The sequence below is a fragment of the Pelodiscus sinensis genome, chromosome 5 (assembly GCF_052426305.1).
Source record: "Pelodiscus sinensis isolate ZL-2025 chromosome 5, ASM5242630v1, whole genome shotgun sequence".
Taxonomy (NCBI): Eukaryota; Metazoa; Chordata; order Testudines; family Trionychidae; genus Pelodiscus; species Pelodiscus sinensis.
Window position 1 is genome coordinate 131,802,501 of NC_143056.1, and position 19,826 is coordinate 131,822,326.

Consider the following 19,826-nt stretch of genomic DNA (forward strand, 5'->3'; position numbering starts at 1 on the left):
GTCCACCATTCTCCTAAGAAAACTGAGTAAGTAATTGAACGGATAAAAAGTGGTGCCAAACACAGATGGTGGGAAGTATTTTGGGAATGGTCTCCCACAGCAAAGGAGTTCTTTAATGTAATCTTACATCCTAGTGTAGTAGTCTTGATATTCCAAATCGTAATGTTGGTCATGCTGATGATCTGGATGTGCTGGATTAAACAAAACTTCAAACCGGTGCAATATATACAACTCCTGAATCTTAAACACACTCATTATGACCCCCCCTGCAAGGGTGTCCAGGGGGAGAATCAAGGGTGATGAGGAATTATGTCAATAAGCAGACGTGTACTTGGTCTCATGACACCAGACAAGGCCAAATACTCGTTCAACTCACAAAACAAGGAAGTGCTGGGGAGATAAAAGAATTGATTATAGCTGCAAAGAGGGGAACTAAAAGCAAGTTTTGTTAACTCTCTCACGGTATCTCAATGGCGTCACCCAGGAGAGAGACATAGGAATGCATCTACCTGCAAGGAAAAACCTCACATGGGGTTTAAATTGCAAAAATAATTCACTTTCTTTAATCACCTTATCAGAGATGGTGACAGTCTCATGATGCTTTGGCGTGTGTGAACCCATAGTTAGCTTCCAATTGAAGGGTTCGATGAGTTACAATTAATGATAGTTTATAGTTAAAAATCCAACATGGCCGCTGCCAACTTTTCCTACTGGACCCCATTGCACTCACCCAGCACACGGATCAGCCCACCCAACACGTCTTTCAACTGCCCCATCAATGGGTCCTCTGGAAGTGCCCATCAGACCCATGCCATGTGCACGTGCACACAGACACAGAAAACCCCCCACCCCCAGCCACCTCCGAGGTACCTCCTGTGCAGGCGCGGTATCCTCCAGCTGGTCCGCTGCTGACACCTTGGCATGTTTCCCAGGTCACAGCCCCTCTCACAGCTTGTCCGGCTGGGCACGTGGCTGTGCTTCTCCCCACTCCCCTAGCACACCCCACCCACGGCCCACAGCCTGGCCAACCCCCCCCATCAGCCCCTCTCTGGCATCAACCACCATGGCCATCTACGGCCCCAGCAGGCGGTGGCCTTTTCCCATTTCTCATGCACCCCAGGTCTGCGACCAGAGCCCCGGGGCGTCTCTGGGGTGAGTCCTGTCCAGGCTCCTCTGCTCAGTGACCCCATCGGCAGCCCGAATTCCCAACTTTTAACCCTCCTCCCTGTTTTCTCATCTCTCGTTTCCCCGAATCGGCCGTTTGCCGAGGGGAACTTTTGTTCTGGGGACATTCGGCAAATGACCCGGAGCCGCTTGGCCTGAGGGGATGGGGCAGCAGCTGCCCTGAGGCAGGGACCCAGCAGGGGCTGAGGCTGCGGAGCAAACGGCCCCATTGGGAGACTCCCCCGGCCCCACACAGAGGGGCCCAGCTGGGCTGAGGGGATGGGGGGCAGGAGCCCCCCACATCCCCTGGCCTGGGACAGGCCCCCTCTGAGGGGAGAAGGGAAATGTCTCCCACAGCAGCCTGAGGGGAGACAGGAAGGTCCCTGCTGGCCAAAGCAGCCTGTTTGTGCCTCACGGCCCGAACTGCCCCTGCCCCCTGAACTGCCCCCTCCCATGCATCCCCCAGCCCCTCTCCCCTCCCCTCCCCCCTTCCCTCGCTGAGTCCGTTGGGACAGTTTAACTGTCACACCAGGCACATTCCGAGCTCCCATCCCTGCCCCCCCCCCCCCCCCAGCACCTGGGCCCTCGTTAGCCTCAGGGCACAGGGGCTGGGGTCATTTGCATAGAGGCCTGAGCAGCCAATCAGGCGGGGGTGGGACTATGAAGGGCTCCCCAGAGCTTAGGGTGCACAGACCCCAGGGGAGGGCTAGGCCCATGCCGGGGGGCTCTGGCTGTGGAGGAGGGGAGGGGGCTGGGCCCCAGAGCAGGCAGGGCCTGAGGGCCAGCAGGGGTTGTGGCAGCTGGATCCGGCTGCATGGGGAAGGCAGGAGCTGGGCGCTGCAGAGATGGCGACTCCCCTGCCCGCAGGGCTCGCTGGCCTGTATTGTCCTGAGCAGTGATGCCAGGAACCTGCAGCCTGTGTCCTGCCAGACATTCGCTTCAGCAAGTTAGCACACGGCCTCTCACCACTGAACAGACACATGGCCCAAAGGCCCAGCCTGTATCCTAGACAAACTGATGTATAAGCAGGATTGCCAGGTGTCTGGTTTTGAACCGGACAGTCCAGTATCTGAGCTTTCTGTTCGGGAAACAACTTGAGGAAATAAAATGAGAAAATAGAAATGTCCAGTATTTCATGTAGATCATGATGTAATGTCAAACGTGTCCGGTGTTTTTGTTGAAACCATCTGGCAACCCTATGTATAGGGTAACAATTGGGGATAATTGATATACTACCCTATGGGACAGGAACAGGAATCTAAGGCCAGACGCAGCCCCTAATTTGCCTGGATTTGGCAAATGAGGCTTGCCCCTCCCTCCCCCGCACTGGAAGCCCACACTAGTCCTCCAGCTCTCCCACCATCCCTGTGTGGGGCTGAAGTACACAAAATCTATTAGCCTGGGCCGCCCTAGGCTCTGGTGTGTGAGAGGAATGGGGGGGGGGGGCACATCAGCGAGGGGTTTGGTTTTTTGCCTACTTGTGTGTGGTCCCCCAACTGATTTTTCTGTGGGACAGCAGCCTTCGTCCCTAAAAAGGTTCCCCACCCCTACTGTAGGAGAAAGGCCCTCTGACATAATAAGATGGGCTGATACCGCTACAGCTGATGCACAGCTAGGAGTGTTTTATCCCTTTTTCTTTATTTGAGGTACCTCGCCTTACTAATGAGGTGTATTGCCAGAGCTCTTTTGTGGTTAGAGAGCTGTGGATATCCCCATGTACCTGTTAGTAAGGAACTGACATATCTATGACACACCTGTGATTGGACCACGTATGTCTGGTCAGAACTTCTCTTTAAATGCTCTATTTTCAGCTCCCTAGGACTTAGAGTTTCCACTGGGCCATATATCCAGCCTGAAAAAAAAAATCAATTGGCTTGGCAGAATTTGAGGGGGGTTAGAAGATAATGCCAACATTGATTTTTAAGATTTTTTCCCCCTATTTTTATCCATTTAAAATCTCCAAAGTTGCACAAAAGTATGGTCTACACCGTTTTTTCCTATTTTTGTCTGCTCAGATTTTCACAGTTGCAGAAAACTGTGTGCGTAGCAGTGGGTCAGACAGTAATTAAGGACAGTAAACATTGCGATTCGGAAAGTTAACGTTTATAACCATTCATATAAAAATCAAACGTCAAAATAGACGAAGAAATATCCTTAAAGTCAATGTAATCAGCTTTTGTCTTCTTTTGCCTCTGTCCATTTTGGTGATTATAAATGGAAATATTTTTTCATCAATCTGTGTGTGATGAAATTGACATTTGCTGACAGACGGATAAAAATCGAATCCTTCCAAGCCTAAAAAGAAAGGGCCTCCTTTTGGGTAATGAAAGTGATGGATTGTGCTTTGCTTTCACAGTGAATTGTTACGATTCCTCTCTAGAGAGCCTGAGGTCAGACAGTGAATGCACATGGCACTGGAACAGCAGTGGGCATCCCTCAGGCCGCATGTGGCCTATTGGCATTCTGTGCATGGCCCATGAGACATTTTGTTACTGTTGCCCATATTCAGGGTTGCCAGGTTCCACTGGTTTCTGTTCGCGTAGGTTTTGCTCCTACCCATGTTACTAACGTGACATGCACATGGAGTGAGGTACGTGCCGACTGCACACAACTCTAGCACCGTAGGCCTAAACTCTAGGCAAAGCCATTCCAGGAGGAGGGATAATTCATTGCATTCACTTCCCCTCAAGGTCTTCAATGAGGAACTTTTGCTTGGCCTTCAGTGCCTGGTAGAGCCGGTCCTTGCAGACCCGATTCCAGCTCGGCATGAGCTCGTACAGCTTGCGCATCTTCTCTGGGTTGCTTCTCTCGGCTCGGATGTTCTGGTACTGCTCGCTGTCCAGCACAGTGCCACACAGCATGTCCAAGACCCCATCCACCATGGAGACCCGTTGAATCAGCGCTGCTCGGTGCCGATCCACAAAATGTTCCCCTGAAGAGAAGACACCAGAAAGCAGTGAACTGATACAGCGGCTCATGCTGTTCGCCTCCCCCGAGAACCTAAGCTCTGACCAGGACAAGAGGAAACCTTCTCCACCTCCCCTTCTCTGCTTCTTCTACCCAAGGGGGTCTGCCCATTGTAAGTCAGACATATTGCACCTACACAGGGGCAGCCTGTGAGCATAGGCAGACTAGGCGCCCAATGATGACATCATGGCCATTGACGGTCATGCAGGCGGGGGCGCTGATCGCGCCTTCTGTCTGGGGCGCCAGCTGCCGCAGCCGTCCTCAGGCCGCTCCTGCACCTACAGCTCCATATCTTACCTTCCGCACTGTCTGGGCTGGGACGGAGGAGACTGGAGTTGAACTCTGGGCCTTCTGTCTGTGCCCCGGGCCTGGGAATAACCACGTCAGCTTGGAAGCCTGTTGGAGACCAGAAGAAACCATTAAGCCACCTATGCCTTTTGGGCTTATAGCCAATCACAAAGGAGAGGCCCCACCAGTTTTCTGCAACAAAAAACAGGACTATGTAGCACTTTAAAGACTAACAAGATGGTTTATTAGGTGATGAGCTTTCGTGGGCCAGACCCACTTCCTCAGACCAATATGTGGAAGAAAATTGGCACAACCATACATACCAAAGTGATTCAATCAAAAAAAGTGAACACATAAAATTGACAAATCAAATTTTAGAACAGAGTGGGTGTGAGGGGGGAAGGTTAGTGTCTGTGAGGTAATGACATTAGGGGTGATAATTGGGGAAGCTATCTTTGTAATGAGAGAGATAATTAGAATCTTTGTCTTCCAGACTAACACAGCTGCATCTCTATCAGTTTTCTGCAGTCACTACAACAGCTTCCCTCTCTGCAGTTCCAACATTGTACCACTTGTGGGAGCTATTTCTGCAGGATTTGCAGCAATCCAGAGAGGGGCCTTTATTTCCCATGCATCCTTCACCATGTTACAGTGTTCCCGTCGCAATAAGCCTTAACTCAAGCCCTGAGCAGCCTGACTCGGCTTGGTCAATGGGAAGTTTGTCCTCTCAAAGGATGCAGGATCTGGCTCCGATCAAAACCCATGTTCATTTTTAACTTCATAAAACATGTAAGTGCCGGTGGTGAATCTCACCCGTTTGTAACTCGGCGACGATGGGCTCCAGGCCAGGGAAGGTGAAACGCAGGTGTCTCATGCAGTTCAAGAATAGCTGATGGGCCTGTTCCCCCTTGGCCAGCACCATCTCAATCAGTGTGGCCACCCTGCTGCCTGGATCCTCCAGCTGGTTCAGGGTACGATACTCTGCCGGCGTGAGGAGGAGGTGGGCGTCGGCAGCGCTGATCACGGCCTCCACGTCGCTCTGGAGGATTCTTGTTAACTTGCTTCTCAGCCGCTGAATCACTTCCCAGGAGTCCCCACTCGACACCATTGCTGGCCAGTCACAGGGCCTGGAATGGAACAGAATCACAGGTTAAACCTCTCTAGTCTGGCAACATCCGCGGCCCGGCATGATTTGAATTAGCTGGATGCCCACTTATTAAGGGTGTGGCCAAGCTTCCTGCAGTCCCATAAAGTTTGTTTACAGACACCAGTCCTGGCTCTCAGTTTTCTGTGCTGTTATTTAGCTCTAATTTACCATTAAATGTATTCTAAGAGCCCAGCACACTGTGAAAGAGTAGGTAATGGTGCGAGACAATACTGACCGCCTGTGGTTCAGCAAATTCTCTGGTTTGGCACTGGTCAGGTACCAAGGGTGCTAGAGAGGTTCAGCCTGTATCTTTTATTAGATCAGCTTCTCTTGGGCTTTGTCTACACTGCAGGGTTTTTGCGCAAGAAGCTTTTTGCAGAAGAGATCTTCCCCAAAAACTTCTTGAACAAAAGCGCATCCACACTTCAAAAGCGCATTGTGCTTTTGCGGAAGAGCGCGTTCATGCTGCATGGACACTTTTGCGCAAGAAAGCTCTGATGGCCATTCATAGAACGGCCATCAGAGCACCTGTGCTTTTTGCGATAGGCTCTTTTTGCGCAAGAAACCCCAGCAGAACATCCACACACACCTTTTTGCGCAAGGGTTGTAGCACAAAAAGGAGTTATTCCACGCGGGGAGAGGAATAACTCTACCAGAAAAAGCCCTCTGTCCTGTCACTTGACTGTCATTTTTTTTGCGCAAAAACGTGCTTGAGGGGTGGACACTTTGCCAGTTTTTGCACAAAAACTTAGTAGTGTAGACATAGCCTTGGAGAAAAAGACAAGTTTTTGAGCCATACAGAAGTCTTCTGAAGAGTTCTCTCTCTCACCAACAGAAGCTGGGCCAATATAAGCTATAACCTCGCCCACCTTGTCTCTTTCATATCTTGGGGCCAAGAGAGCAACAGCCCCACTGCAATCAAGACTATCCAGAGTTATGCTAACTGATGAGAACAGTTTTGGAAGGGACAAGCCCCATGACTGGGCTTCAGATGATCTCTCGCTATTAGAGAGCAGGATGAGATACAAGGTCACAGAAAGGTTACGATTCATACTTTCCTCTGAAGGCCCTGGCCCCAGCACTGTCAGAGACTGGACTGTACAGACCACAGACACGCCCGCCGCCCCCGTTCATATGGTGCTGTGGATCAGAGAACATATGCCATTCCATGCGGGAAGCGAGCCACAGCCCTGCCAGGAACTGAGAAAAGTGTGTGTCTGCACACGTACATGTTTTCGCACTTCCAGAGAAGCATCACCGCTAGTCAGGCCGGCATAGCCTAGCTCAGCAGTTTTCAAACTTTTCTTCTCATGACCCAGTTGAAGACAACTGTCGATGCCCGTGACCCGCTGTAATTATGTCTTTTGACGAGAGTGTGGGCTCTGGGGTGGGGCTGGGATTGAGGGGTTGGGGGTGCCGGAGAGGGCTCAGAGCTGGGGCACCAGACCAGACATGGGCTTACCTCAGCAACTCCCCGTCAGCAGGGATTCCAAGGCTGGCCTCCTGTCGGTCCTGGCACCTCGGACCACACTGTGTTCTGGAAGCAGCCAGTAGCAGGTCTGAGTCCTAGGCAGAGGTGTGCGAGGGGCTTTGCATGCTGCTCTCACACGCAGGCACTGTCCTTCCCACGTCCCATTGGTCAGGAACCAGCCAATGAGAGCATGGAGCCAGTGCTCAGGAGGAGGGCAGTGCGTCCCACTTCTGGGGTGCAGTGTGGTCCATGGTGCCAGGACAGGCAGGAAGGCTGCCTTGGCAACCCCCTCTCACCTGGACACCCTACCGCAAAGCGACCCAGTGCCTGGCATTCCACAACCCACGGCTGGGTCATGACCCATACTTCCAAAACCACTGGATAGTTCAAACTCACGCAAAGCCTTTTTCCTGCTCCAACAAGCAGAAAGGACTTTCAGGGGCCACCAATCTTTCCTGGGCAGGGTTGGAAGGATTTTGGCCTACTGTCGGGTAACTTCTGGGAAGCCTGTAGCCTGCATCTAGGAACTTGAATTGAAGTTAATATGTTTGTACTTTATTGCTTTCCCTTTATGAATTGCTGTGCTTGCTTATAAAGGGCTGTGCAGTAACTTATACCTGCTGGCAATTCTGTTGTTCATCTCCTCGGAGGAGAAAGCAAAGCTCAGATGCTAGTCTGTTTAGGCAGCCACGCATGCTGGGAATATCACAGAGCAGACTGGGACCTGTCCGGGATGGAGAAAGACACAGGTCTCTGTCCAAGGAGGTGATAGCTAGCCTAAAGCAGGTGCCCTCAAGGGACCACAAAAGGAAATATGGGTGCAGGAGCCCTGAACTGTGACAGCCACAGGCCTGTACACAGTGGGGGTGCAAAGGGTGTGAACACATCCCCCCACAGTCCTTCATGGTCCGCCATGGGACCAATTCTGGCAAAGGCGGGGGTGGAGCATTGCCCCAACCTCCCTCCCCCATGCTCCGTTTGGCCAGGGAAAAGCAGAGGCGGTGCTCTGCCAGCCTCCCTCCCCCGTGCTCTGGCTGGCCGGGAGAAAGCTGGGGCTGATTCGGCCTTCCTCCCCCAGGAGCGAGCGCAGGGGCAGGGACAGGCCACAGGGATGGGACAACCACCAGCCCCTCCCACAGCTCGCACCTCCCCCCCCCCCCCCCCCCACAGAAATTCCTGCATACAGACCTGAGCCACATCTTTGAAACTGAAACTTTTTGTGGGAACATTTTTGAAGGACTTCCGTGACCGGAGAAACATTTTTAAAAACAACAAATGCTCTGGTAGCACTTTATAGACTAACAACACATGTAAATGGGATCATGAGCTTTCGTGGGCACAGCCCACTTCTTCAGATGACCGGAGTGTTGGATCTCCATCTGAGGAAGTGGGCTGTGCCCATGAAAGCTCATGACCCCATCTACGTGTGTTGTTAGGCTATAAAGTGCTACCAGACTATTTGTTGTTGTTGAAGTTTATCCTGTGCAGACCAACTCAGCCACCCCTCTGAAGCTCAAGAAAAAATGCTAATGAAAAGTTTTGAAATTGTTGAAACATTTTGTGTCAACGTTTTTGAAAAGAAAAATATTCTGGTTCTCATTCAAGGTAACATTTACATTTGAAACGGGGCTTTAGCTAGTTAGGTAGATAGCGTCACAATCAAAACCTTCTGACTTTCCAAATCATGAGGAAAAGGGAAAATTTGCTGATATCTTCAAAATGTGTAACAAGATGGGAAAACTTTTCCTACCCAGCTCTGCTCCAGAAATATACAACGGGTTTGCCAGCCCCTCCAGCAATGGGGGCTGGGCCAGGACTGAGCTCCTAGGTGCAACCACGAGACCCCTTAAGATTGGTGCCACACCCATGGGCCGTGATGGATTGTAACACTTCCAGAGGTCTCTTGCTGAAAGACAAACTCTAGCTCAAACACTGGAGTTATGCGACTGGACACAGGAATCATCAGCTGAGAGCGTGGTAGAGAACAGGCTAGATCAGAAAGGTTCCTTCTGGCCCATACATTGTAAGATGCCAAGAGACATTTTGTAAGGGAGCCATCACCCTCTGCATTAGTGTGGCTTTGCCAGGGATAGTAACTTCGTCGCAGGAGCAGCGACTCTGGTTTCATAAATAACACCAGAAGGGACCCTTCCGATGGTCTAGTTTGACCTGCATAGCCAAGTTTGGAGTGTCCATTTCACACTTGTCTCCGCTGCTCAATACTCACTCATTAGCCACTGCCCTGCATGTAGCACTGCTGTGGGGATCTCTCTCGGCTTCCTCATCCACTGGCTGTGCTGGCGAGCTCCAAGCAGCTGGGGGTGACATTCCAAGCTCTCTCCGGCTGCATGGCCTGCCAAACCCTTGTTGCAGTTCAGGGAGCAGTTTCTGAAGCCCTGGAAAACAAAGGGCTAAACTTAGTGTGACTAGTTAGGAGGGGGCAGGCTACCTGTGGTCTGAAGGCCACATGTGGCCCATTGGGGTTCTGTGTGTGGCCCATGAGACGTTTTGTTCACTGTTGCCCACGCGCAGGGTTTCCAAATCCCCCGGGTTTCTGTCTGCGGTGGTTTTTTCCAACCAGTATTACTAAAAGTGATGCCCACATAAAGCCAGGGCACATGAAGTGAGGTGCGGGCTGATTGCACCTAACTCTGACTGTGAGCGCTGGGCACTCCCTCTGCATCCAGGCACAGTGCTGCTCCAGTTCAACCTGCCACCCTGAAAATTCTAGAGATGCCAGTGCAGGGAACAAAACTGCCGTAGCCCAAGAGATCCTCTTGGTTCCAACAATCCTGCAGCCCACTGAGCTGAAGGAGGCCCACGCATGCGGCCCACTCGCTAGCCTCCGTTGCCCACCGCTGAGTTCAGAGATTCGTGGTTTATATCAGGATCTAAGCTCCCCCTCAAAGAGGCTCTGGGACGGAAGTGGGGGCTAGTGGTTTACTGTGAGCGGGGCTTGGGTCAGGACTCCTGGGTTTTACTCCAGACTCTGGGAGTGGAAGGGGGTCACGTGTGGAGGGAGATGGGGAGTCAGGACTCCTGGGTTCTCTTGCTGAGAACTGACCTTTAAACTTTTCAGAGGAGGAACCCAAAAGCATCACGTCCTCTAGGAAAGAAACAGAGAGAAGATCAGTCAAACTGCTCATCGGAATCAACTCCCACTTGTACTGGACATGTTACATCCCAGGGGGGTCTTTGAGGTCTGAATGGCTACCTAGGATGGGCCATGGAGTCCCCGGGTTTGGCGCACTCAGGGGCGGGGGCTTGCCAACAGACGTGCCGGGCTTCTGACAAGCTGGGCACATCAACAGCAGCTGCAGGGCTGAAAGCCCTGGGCCTTTTAAATCACCATGCTCCAGGTCTGCCCCCTTTGGACTCCCACATCAACGGATCAAAGTGTTATAGCTCGCCCATTGAAAGAACGCCCTATTATCGATCCCTGCTCCCATGCTCGGCACTGTAGAAACACAGACCCAAAGGCGGTCCCCACCTGGTCTCACCCAGACCTTCCAGAGAACTTCCCCGTAGCCCTTCATCACTAAGACGAGTTTCAGCCCTTCCGTCATGCCCCTGGTGTAGATTTCCATGAACGGCTGCTGGTCCTCTGGACTCATGTAGCGAAATTCCACTTCCTAGTGGAGAGACAGGATTCTCAGGAGACCCTCCCTGGCCCTGGAATGCAGGGAGCACCAGGCCTCAATTACTCATCGGGGTCCTTGCCTAATTCATTAGTGGGTGGCAGCTACATAATAGTGCACAGTGGTCCCTTTGGGAACTAAAGGTGAGAGGTTACAGAGGGTTGCCCATGCACCTGTTCCCAAACCCAGCCCTTGGGGCAAGTCTATGCTGCGGCGTGGCTGGCACCGGAGACAGAACACAGAGTTAATCTAGCCTGGGTGTGAGCAGCCCCACTGCCATGTCCTGCCCCGTGCCGACTCCTGTGCTAGTCCTGGGCTCTGATTTTTGGCCACTGACTACTGCTCCAACTACTAGGCATGACTCCTGTCCCAAACACTGGGCACGCTCACTTTCTGGCACCAATTCACTGTGTCCTCTCTGGAGCTGTGCTCACCTGCGAGGGTAACTCGGACAGCTGGGGGAATATCCCATGGTGCTTTGCACTGAAAATTCTCTCCTGGTGCATTGTGGGAGAAGTAATCCATTCTTCTAGGCAAACACGGGGAACCGTGGGAAGGCATCTCAGCAACTGGGCAGTTTAGCACTTGTTCTCACTGCTTAGTGGGCAGGCGGCCACTTTGAATGCCTCAGGGGTGAATTACCGTCAGTGGTAAAAACCTCCACCTTATTTCTAGTCTGAATTTATTTAGCTTCACTTTCCAGCCAATGAGTCATGTGCTGCCTTTGTTTGGAAATGGAAAGATCTCTCTACTCAACTCAATATATTTTAATATTACCTCATTTGCTTGTGTTTGTTTTGCTATAACTAAGGGTAGAAGCAAAGTTTGGACCATGCTTTGATAAGTGAACATATGAAAAGAAAGAAAGCTTGAGGTAGCAACTTGCAATAATGAGACCATCAAAAATGCTAACGCCAAAAAAATAAAGGAGGCTGAAAGGGCAGTTGCTAAATCAAGAGACACTGCAGAAGAGGAATTTTGCAGAAAACTGGAGGAAGGAGATGGAAGGAAATTGCGTTTGGAGTTGGTCACAAAGAGGAAGAATGAAACCCAATGTGTGACGCAATCTTTCTGCAGGAAGGACGGGTTCAGTGAGGAGATGAGCCCTCGTGCTACTGGGGGGGAAATATTTCCAAATGAGAAGAGGATCCCAGGAGGGCAAGCAGGGCCAGAAGTGATGAGGAAACCTCAGAGGGCATCGATCTCTGCAGAGAGAAGCAGCCCTGGGCAAGGTGGACAATGGCAAGGCAGCTGGTGAAGGGAAGATAACAGTTCGTATGATCAATGTAGCTGGACATACTAGAGTGAAGGGTCTTCACAGATCGCCGTGTGATTGCTGGGAACACGCTAGGACACCAGAGGCCTGGATGGGATTGATTATGCCTCCACGTTAGTACCCAAGGATGCGTCTCTAGAACCCATTGGCCGCACAGACTCCCGGCTGCTGCCGGTTTGAAAGTGACTCTTCCCTGCCTCCTGCAATCAGTATCCAACTCTCTTCCCGACACCTGCTCCAATTCTGACCTTGTTCCTGCTCAGACCTGAGCCTTGCCTCTCCTCCAGTTCCAGCCCTTACACTGGAACTAGCTATGACTCCTGCTCTGACCATTACGCAAGACTACCTGAGCCCTGATTCCCAATACTTCAGCAGGGTACGAGTGATGCCAATCATCCCAAACCTACTGCAGCATCACGCTGCTAAGTCAACCTCTCGAAGTCCTTGAGAGAGATCTGGAGACCAGGCTGAGGTGGAAGGTGAGGGAAATACAGAAGAGGAGCCTCATGGCTTGAGAAAGGGCACCACAGACTCAATATTCGCAAACAAACAGCAGTCTGATACCATGATAGCTAGCGGCCCTAACTGCAACGTAAAACGTATTGGCCTTGAAAAGCAGGGCGGAGTTTGTGGGAGATGGTGTTTGGAGCATGGAACAGGACGGGAGAGGGACGGCAAGAACAGAGATGCTAGAGGAGCTGCAGTGAGGTTCAGGAGCTACGGGGATCGTTTTGAGAGTTTTGATATGAGATGGAGATGACGCAGGGTTCTGGGTACACAGAGAAAACAAATATTCGCTGACAAACCCTCTGGCTGACAGCAAATCAGCATTGATAAACATGCTGTCAGGGTGGGCGTCAGAGTTTGAAGACCCGGGTTTGAAGGTAACCACAGAAAAAACTGAAATGATGCAGAGAAGGTGGGAGCAAGAGCTGACTGAAGTTTCAGGAGAGATGTTGACTCAGAGGAATTAGTAGGCTGGGAAGTACACTCCGTGCCACGGGAGAGAGGCCTCCAGCAGGGAAAAGAAGACCCCAGCATGGAACTGAGGAGGATGGGAGATAAGTGGAGGGTAGACAGGGAAGAAATAAGGAGGAAGGAGAAAGTGGGATTCTCAGGGATCGGCTGCAGAGCGCCCGTTTCAGCCGGTTGGACATGTGCTAAGAGCGGAAGGCTGACTAGCAAAGAACGGTCAGCAGGAAGAGGACAGCCAGAAAGGACAACCCTGTGTAAATGGGAAGAGGAGTCGGGAAGGGAAGTGTCAATTTTCTGTCATAATATAATACACATTTTGAAATGAAAACATCAAACAGTCTGACTTTATGGAAACAATTACGTTCGGTTTTTGTGTAGAGGGACAAGGCCATATTCTGAATGTTGTCCGGTCAGCATCTGGCTCCTCCGGAAACGTTTCAACCAGCTTAGCGAGGAGAGGCCGGGGGTGAGACCTAGCAACACGCTCTTGCTCCGTCTGTCGAGCCGGCAGTCGGGGGTTTTCATCCTTTAGACTTACCTCAGGGGTCACCTCTAAGTCCAAGGAACTGGACACGGTGTAATGGGAGCCGAAGTAGAGGGGCTTTGTCTGAGGGGGCTTCAGCACCTGTATGGACCGGTGCTTTCTCTCCTCGTCATCCACGGCCTAGAAGGGTTCAAACACAGGCGTGTCCCAGAGAGACTGGCCGAGAGACACAACATGGGGGAAGGCTGCCCCTGGATTGGGAAGCCCTGGCTCACCTCACACAGCGGGAGGGGACTTGTCACCAAGCCAGGGAAGATCAGTGGGGCAGGCAGCCACCGCGGGCCATGAGGCAAGATGTGGGAGGCCCCCAAAAGGGGTGGAGCCTTGGCCTCAAGGGGCAGGGCCCAGGAATTCAGCCTTTAGCGCCGTGCAGACCACATCTCCTCAGAGCCATGTGGGGCAGCACTCTGGTGACAATTTAAAGGCTCCCGCAGCTCCGGCACCACTCCAGCCATGCCCCCTGCTTCACTTTATTCCCGGGAACTCAGTCCTGACCTTCAGCTGCGAGTTCTCACTTCAGCCCTGGCACTTGGCCTCTGCCTCCTTTTCGGACGCCTGCTCCAACCACTAGCCCTGACTCCTGCTCTAACTGCTAGGCATGACTGCCCACAGCCCAGACACTGACACGGAGAAAAAGGGCCGAAAAAAAACCACGTTCTGAGAGCTGGACTCCTCCTGAGGATGAATCAGCAGAGAGCCCCACACGTCGCTAGTGGTCCCACAAGCGCCCCCTGCCCACAGGGGTTCTCACCCCCTCTGTGCCCTGCCAGGGCTGGCGACGCCAGCGCACCCCGGCTGTGCGGCGGGTTCCCGGTACCTGTATGAGCGAGCGGTCGTTGGGGATCAGGTAGAGGTGGAGGGTGATGTCAGCAGCCTGGAGCACCCGATAGATGAGCCCCACGGAGTGGATGGGTATGAAGGGGAAGATGGCGCAGAGGGGTCTCCAGAGCACCCCCACGAAGGAGAAGCTGGGGTTCTCCAGCACGGCGTGGAACGGCCTCACCTGGGCCGGCTCCTCCAGGGTCAGCCCCCCATCAGCAATGTGAGCGACCTGCAGCTGCGACAGAACAGCTGCTCGGCCTGTCGCGGGAGGAGAAGGAAAAGGAGGCTCCACGTTGCTTCCCGGAGAGCGGGGCGAGGCAGCCAAGACTCAGGGGTTCTACCCCGGGCTCTGGGGGTCTAGAGTATTGGGAGGGGGGACTGGGAGCCAGGACTCCACGGCTCCATGCCTGGTGCTGGGAGTGGTACAGCTGAAGGCACCTCAGTGTACAGAGACCAGAGCCCTGTGTCTGCTCTGTCCCCAGCCTCTTCCCAGCGTCCCCGGGGCTTAGCCAAAGCTTAGAACCCACTTACTGCTCTCGTCCGCCGCGCCCGCGAGGCACAGGAAGTGCGGGAGGTGCACGGCAGCCACGGCCCCGGCCGGTTCCGCCCGGATGCTGAACAACGGGCCGGCCACCATCCACTGCTGCCTCTCAGAGGCGCCCAGCCGCCGAGCCCAGGAGTCGTAGCCGTACTGGACGGTCACAGCAGCCCTCGCCACGAACCCCAGTTCGGTTTCTGAGCAACGGAAGGAGCCTGCCCCAGGGAGGTGAAACCTGCACGGCGCGGGGAGAAAGGGGGAGGGGATCAAGTCATCTAATTAATCAGTGAGAGATGGAACTAGCCAGTCTCCTGCTCCGCTCGCCGCAGGTGCATTAATCTCCATTGTCGGTGTGGGCATTGCGGGGGTGCACCAGAACGGGTCCCCGTTGGGAAAGGCTCCGCACAGACCCCGGCTGAGACCAGGGCCCCGTTGTGCTAGGTGCTGCACAGACCCCGGCTGAGACCAGGGCCCCGTTGTGCCAGGCGCTGCACAGACCCCGGCTGAGACCAGGGCCCCGTTGGGGCAGGCTTCACACAGACCCCGGCTGAGATCAGGGCCCCGTTGTGCTAGGTGCTGCACAGACCCCAGCTGAGATCAGGGCCCCGTTGTGCTAGGTGCTGCACAGACCCCGGCTGAGATCAGGGCCCCGTTGTGCTAGGTGCTGCACAGACCCCAGCTGAGATCAGGGCCCCGTTGTGCTAGGTGCTGCACAGACCCCGGCTGAGATCAGGGCCCCGTTGTGCTAGGTGCTGCACAGACCCCGGCTGAGATCAGGGCCCCGTTGTGCTAGGTGCTGCACAGACCCCGGCTGAGATCAGGGCCCCGTTGTGCTAGGCGCTGCACAGACCCCGGCTGAGATCAGGGCCCCGTTGTGCTAGGTGCTGCACAGACCCCGGCTGAGATCAGGGCCCCGTTGTGCTAGGCGCTGCACAGACCCCGGCTGAGATCAGGGCCCCGTTGTGCTAGGTGCTGCACAGACCCCGGCTGAGATCAGGGCCCCGTTGTGCTAGGTGCTGCACAGACCCCGGCTGAGATCAGGGCCCCGTTGTGCTAGGCGCTGCACAGACCCCGGCTGAGATCAGGGCCCCGTTGTGCTAGGCGCTGCACAGACCCCGGCTGAGACCAGGGCCCCGTTGGAGCAGGCTTCACACAGACCCCGGCTGAGACCAGGGCCCCGTTGTGCTAGGCGCTGCACAGACACATCGCAAGGAACAGTGGATCATTCTCCTCATTTTACAGGGGGATACTGCAGGCCCTGGTGGCTCTGATCAGGTTTCGGGAGCCCTCCCATTGCCAACATACATCCGAGAGCCTGGCCAGGGGGCCCTGGGCCTTTGCCCCACTTGCTACCCCTAATGCCAGTCCTGGCTGTCTGTCTCCTGGCTGTGCAGACACCTGCCACTGTGGCACCGGTGGGCGGAGGAGCTTTTATAACATGGGGGAGCCTGACAGGGCAGGGTTCTGGCTCAGAGGCCAGAGTTCAACTCCAGTCTCCTCCGCCCCAGGCCAGCATCTTAATGAGAAGCCCCCGGGTCACTCCAGCTGGCTCTTACCTGTAGGAGGTTGGCTTCTCGCCCGTCCCTAGCACAAGCTCCGGCTTCGCTTCTGGCAGATCCTAAAACACAGGTGCTGGTGTCAAGGCAACGCCCCAGGGAACAGTGCTTCCAGCTGAGAGAACCCTGTGCAGCTGTGGCCAGGTGTTCAGCTGTGGCCGGTTCCCTGCCCTGACACCCTGGTAGCACAGCCGGCAGGTCTCTGATCAACTGGATTCCAGACCCATGGTCAGTTCTTCCCCTGGAGCCTTTCCCAGGTGACTGAGACCCCCCTGTCTCAGGCAGGAGCTCTGCGGGAGAGTTGTACCAACTAACTTCCGCTCCTGTGCAGCTGGCTGAAGGGGGGACTTAATTTCATCAGGTAATAAAATTCAGGAGTCCTGGCTCCCTTCCCACTCTAACCATTACTCCCCACTCCCCTCCCACAGCTGTGAACAGAAACCTGGAGTCCTGACTCACAGCTCCTTTCCCTACCCGCTAGACCCCCATGGCCCTCCCAGAGCTAGCAATGAAACCCGCCACCTGTAGTCCCTGTAAGCTGAGCACTTGGGCAGCCTCCCAGGAGAAATTTAAATGCTGCCCAGCTGATTAGCAGGGAGCCCACAGCGTGTTCCTACTGGTGGTGCACATCCACACATGCCTCTGTGCACGTAACAAAATGTATTCCATGAATGGATGGGAAAAATTAGAAGGAACATTGCCCAGACCTCCTAACTCCAAGGTCTCCGCCAGTTCTAACCACTAGACCCCACTCTCTTCCCAGAACAGGGGAGAAAACCAAGGTGTCCTGTCTCCCAGCCCAGCTACTCCAACCCACTAGCCCCCCACTCTCCTCCCACAGCCGGAGATAGAAGCCTGGAGTCCTGCCCCAACCCCACTGGGTAAATTCCTCCCAACAGCCAGCTGGAGGCACAGAACATCAGGGCCTCCTTCCTACCTCCTCTGTCCTGCACCACGCACATTTCTGCTGCTGCCCCTTGGGGTGGTCTTCTCCGTCGGGTCCGTCCCCTGCTGCAGAGAGGAAACACCGTTCCAGCTCGGCACCGCTTGGCGGGATTGCTGTCCCGGCTGCTGTGAGGCTGCTCTGCCACAGAAAGGGGCAGGCTAGGCCAGGCAGCTCTGGTACAGCTTGACCCATGGGGCTGGGTTTCCAGCTGACACAGGGGACAAGCTGGGACTGGAGTTACTGGGGGCACAGCGCCCCCTGCTGGCAGAGGGTGGATTGGATTCAGCATAGCCAGGATCCACCCCAGCCAGAGCATCTGTGCCAGCCCCTACAGCGCCCCCTGCTGGCAGAGGGTGGATTGGATCCACCCCAGCCAGGATCCACCCCAGCCAGAGCATCTATGCCAGCCCCTACAGTGCCCCCTGCTGGCAGAGGGTGGATTGGATCCAGCATAGCCAGGATCCACCCCCAGTCAGAGCATCTGTGCCAGCCCCTACAGCACCCCCTGCTGGCAGAAGATGGATTGGATCCAGCATAGCCAGGATCCACCCCCAGCCAGAGCATCTGTGCCAGCCCCTACAGCGCCCCCTGCTGGCAGAGGGTGGACTCGGAGCCAGCATAGCCAGGATCGACCCCCAGTCAGAGCATCTGTGCCAGCCTCTACAGCGCCCCCTGCTGGCAGAGGGTGGACTCGGAGCCAGCATAGCCAGGATCTCTCCCTCCCTCCCCAGCCAAAGCTCCTGCCCTGATCCCTGGAGCACCCCCTACCGAGAAATCCAGGAGTTAAAAACACAGCCCCTCCCTCAGGGCTGATCCAGAGCCAATCAGACTCCAGGGCCAGCGGAGGCGGGTTTAGCTGAGCACAGGGTCATGCCCCTCCCAGTCCTAACACATCTGGGCGAAGGGGAGTGACTGGCTGGCTGGCTCTCCCCCCTCCCCCAGCTGATGTCTGGCCCAGGCTCGGGGGCGGGGATTTGGCCCGGCCAGCACGCCCGAGTCAGTTCTCTGCGGCAGTGTTCGCACGGACACCGAAAAGGGGAAGCGGCGCTCGCCGGCAGCAGGCACTGGGGTTCCAGTTCCACTTTCGCTGGGGAAGCCCTGGCGAAAGCGGCGTCGCACGAGGCACCGCAGCCGAGCGCAGGGCCAGGGCCCGAGCCCAACGGGAGGGGATCGGCACCCGCCTCCCAGCGGCGAACATCTGGCATCGCCGTGGCTCCCAGGGGCGCAGCGCAGTCGGGCCAGGTCTCCCTTACCGATCCCGGCGGCCTCCGCTAGCCGCTCGGCCAGGGGTCCCGGCTTCACGGCTCTCAGCATCTCCTGGCTCAGCCGCATGGCATGGCCCTCCCCGTAGGCGCTGACCAGCTCCTCGATCTCGTCCAGGACCGCAGCTCTCTCCTGCCCGCCGCGGGGGCCAGGGCTCTCGGCCGCTCTCTCCCGGATTCTCCGGAGACTCTCCTCGCCCAAGCTGCCCAGGGCCCGCGCCTGCATCTCTCGCACCCCGGCGAGAGCCTGGCTCTGCCCCCGGCATCGCTCCTCGTAAGCGGCCCGCGCCTCGGCCAGCGCCCCGGCCAGCTCCCCCCGTCGGATGGCCCCGAGCACTTCCCCGGCCGTCTCCAGGCCCCAGCGCAGCCCGTAGTGACCGACCAGCACCGCCGCGACCTCGGCCGGCTTCGCTCGCCCCAGCAGGCCCCAGGGGATGGGGTTGTAGCCCCCTCTCCGCCCCACGTCGGCCAGCTGGACCTTGAACCGCCCCAGCTCGTCCTCCCCCAGCTCGTTCAAGGCGCCTAGCAGGCGGCTCCGGCTGCGGCCGCTCGCTGCTCCCGGCGCTGCGCCTCGTAAGCGGCCAGCAGCCCGGCCAGCTCCTCCGCCAGGTCGGCCCGGTGCTCCGCGCTCAGCCCCTCCGCGGTCACCTCCACCGCCCGCCACGGGGAGGGCTGGAAGGGCGCGGCTCCCCGCGGCGGCTCCCCGCCCTCCTGCCCCCTCCTCAGCCACACCTGGCTGAGCTTGGCCCGCAACTCCTTCAGCTCCCGGCCCTCCAGCTGCTTGAGGGCGGCCAGCAGGTGCTGCCGGCCGGTCTTCTCCATCGGCTCAGGGGCAGCGCAGAGGAGCAGCCGCTGCTGCTCCGAGAGCCTGGGGGGAGCCTCCAGGCCAAGCCCCCGCAGAGCTGGCTCTGCAGAGGATCCGGGAGGGGCGGGGCTGCAGGACCTCGGCAGGGAGACCAGCCCAGCCGCGAACGGTCACGTCCAGGCAGCAGCCCAGGAGAGGAGCCAACCGCGGGCAGCTGAGTCCAGACCCTGTCACCAGGCTCTGAGCAATGTGGGAGGGGCTTGGTTCTAGGGGGCGGGGCTTCAGGAGGAAGGGCGGGGCTAGGGGCACCCCAGGCAGCCGTGGAGTTGCTGTGTCTGGATCAGTGATCACCAGCGGGTAGATTGGGGTCTCCTGCCCTTTGCCTCCTGCCCCCTCAGGAGCCTCCTGCTTGCTGTGCAGGGCAGAG

At 55.8% G+C, this 19,826-nt stretch overlaps 1 protein-coding gene across 1 annotated transcript; it reads right to left on the reverse strand.

The window, feature by feature from the left end:
• Nucleotides 1-3,075: 3,075 nt before the first annotated feature.
• Nucleotides 3,076-19,416, reverse strand: LOC102460264 (uncharacterized). Its single transcript, XM_089778847.1, has 13 exons — nt 19,332-19,416; nt 18,586-19,158; nt 17,324-17,397; nt 16,387-16,448; nt 14,824-15,065; nt 14,288-14,550; nt 13,465-13,590; nt 10,528-10,669; nt 10,102-10,143; nt 9,265-9,433; nt 5,233-5,546; nt 4,429-4,527; nt 3,076-4,096 (listed from the first exon to the last, which is right to left on the reverse strand). Exons 1-13 carry the CDS (start codon nt 19,414-19,416, stop codon nt 3,840-3,842), a joined length of 2,448 nt encoding a protein of 815 aa, XP_089634973.1. The 3' UTR covers nt 3,076-3,839.
• Between the last annotated feature and the right edge of the window lie 410 nt (nt 19,417-19,826).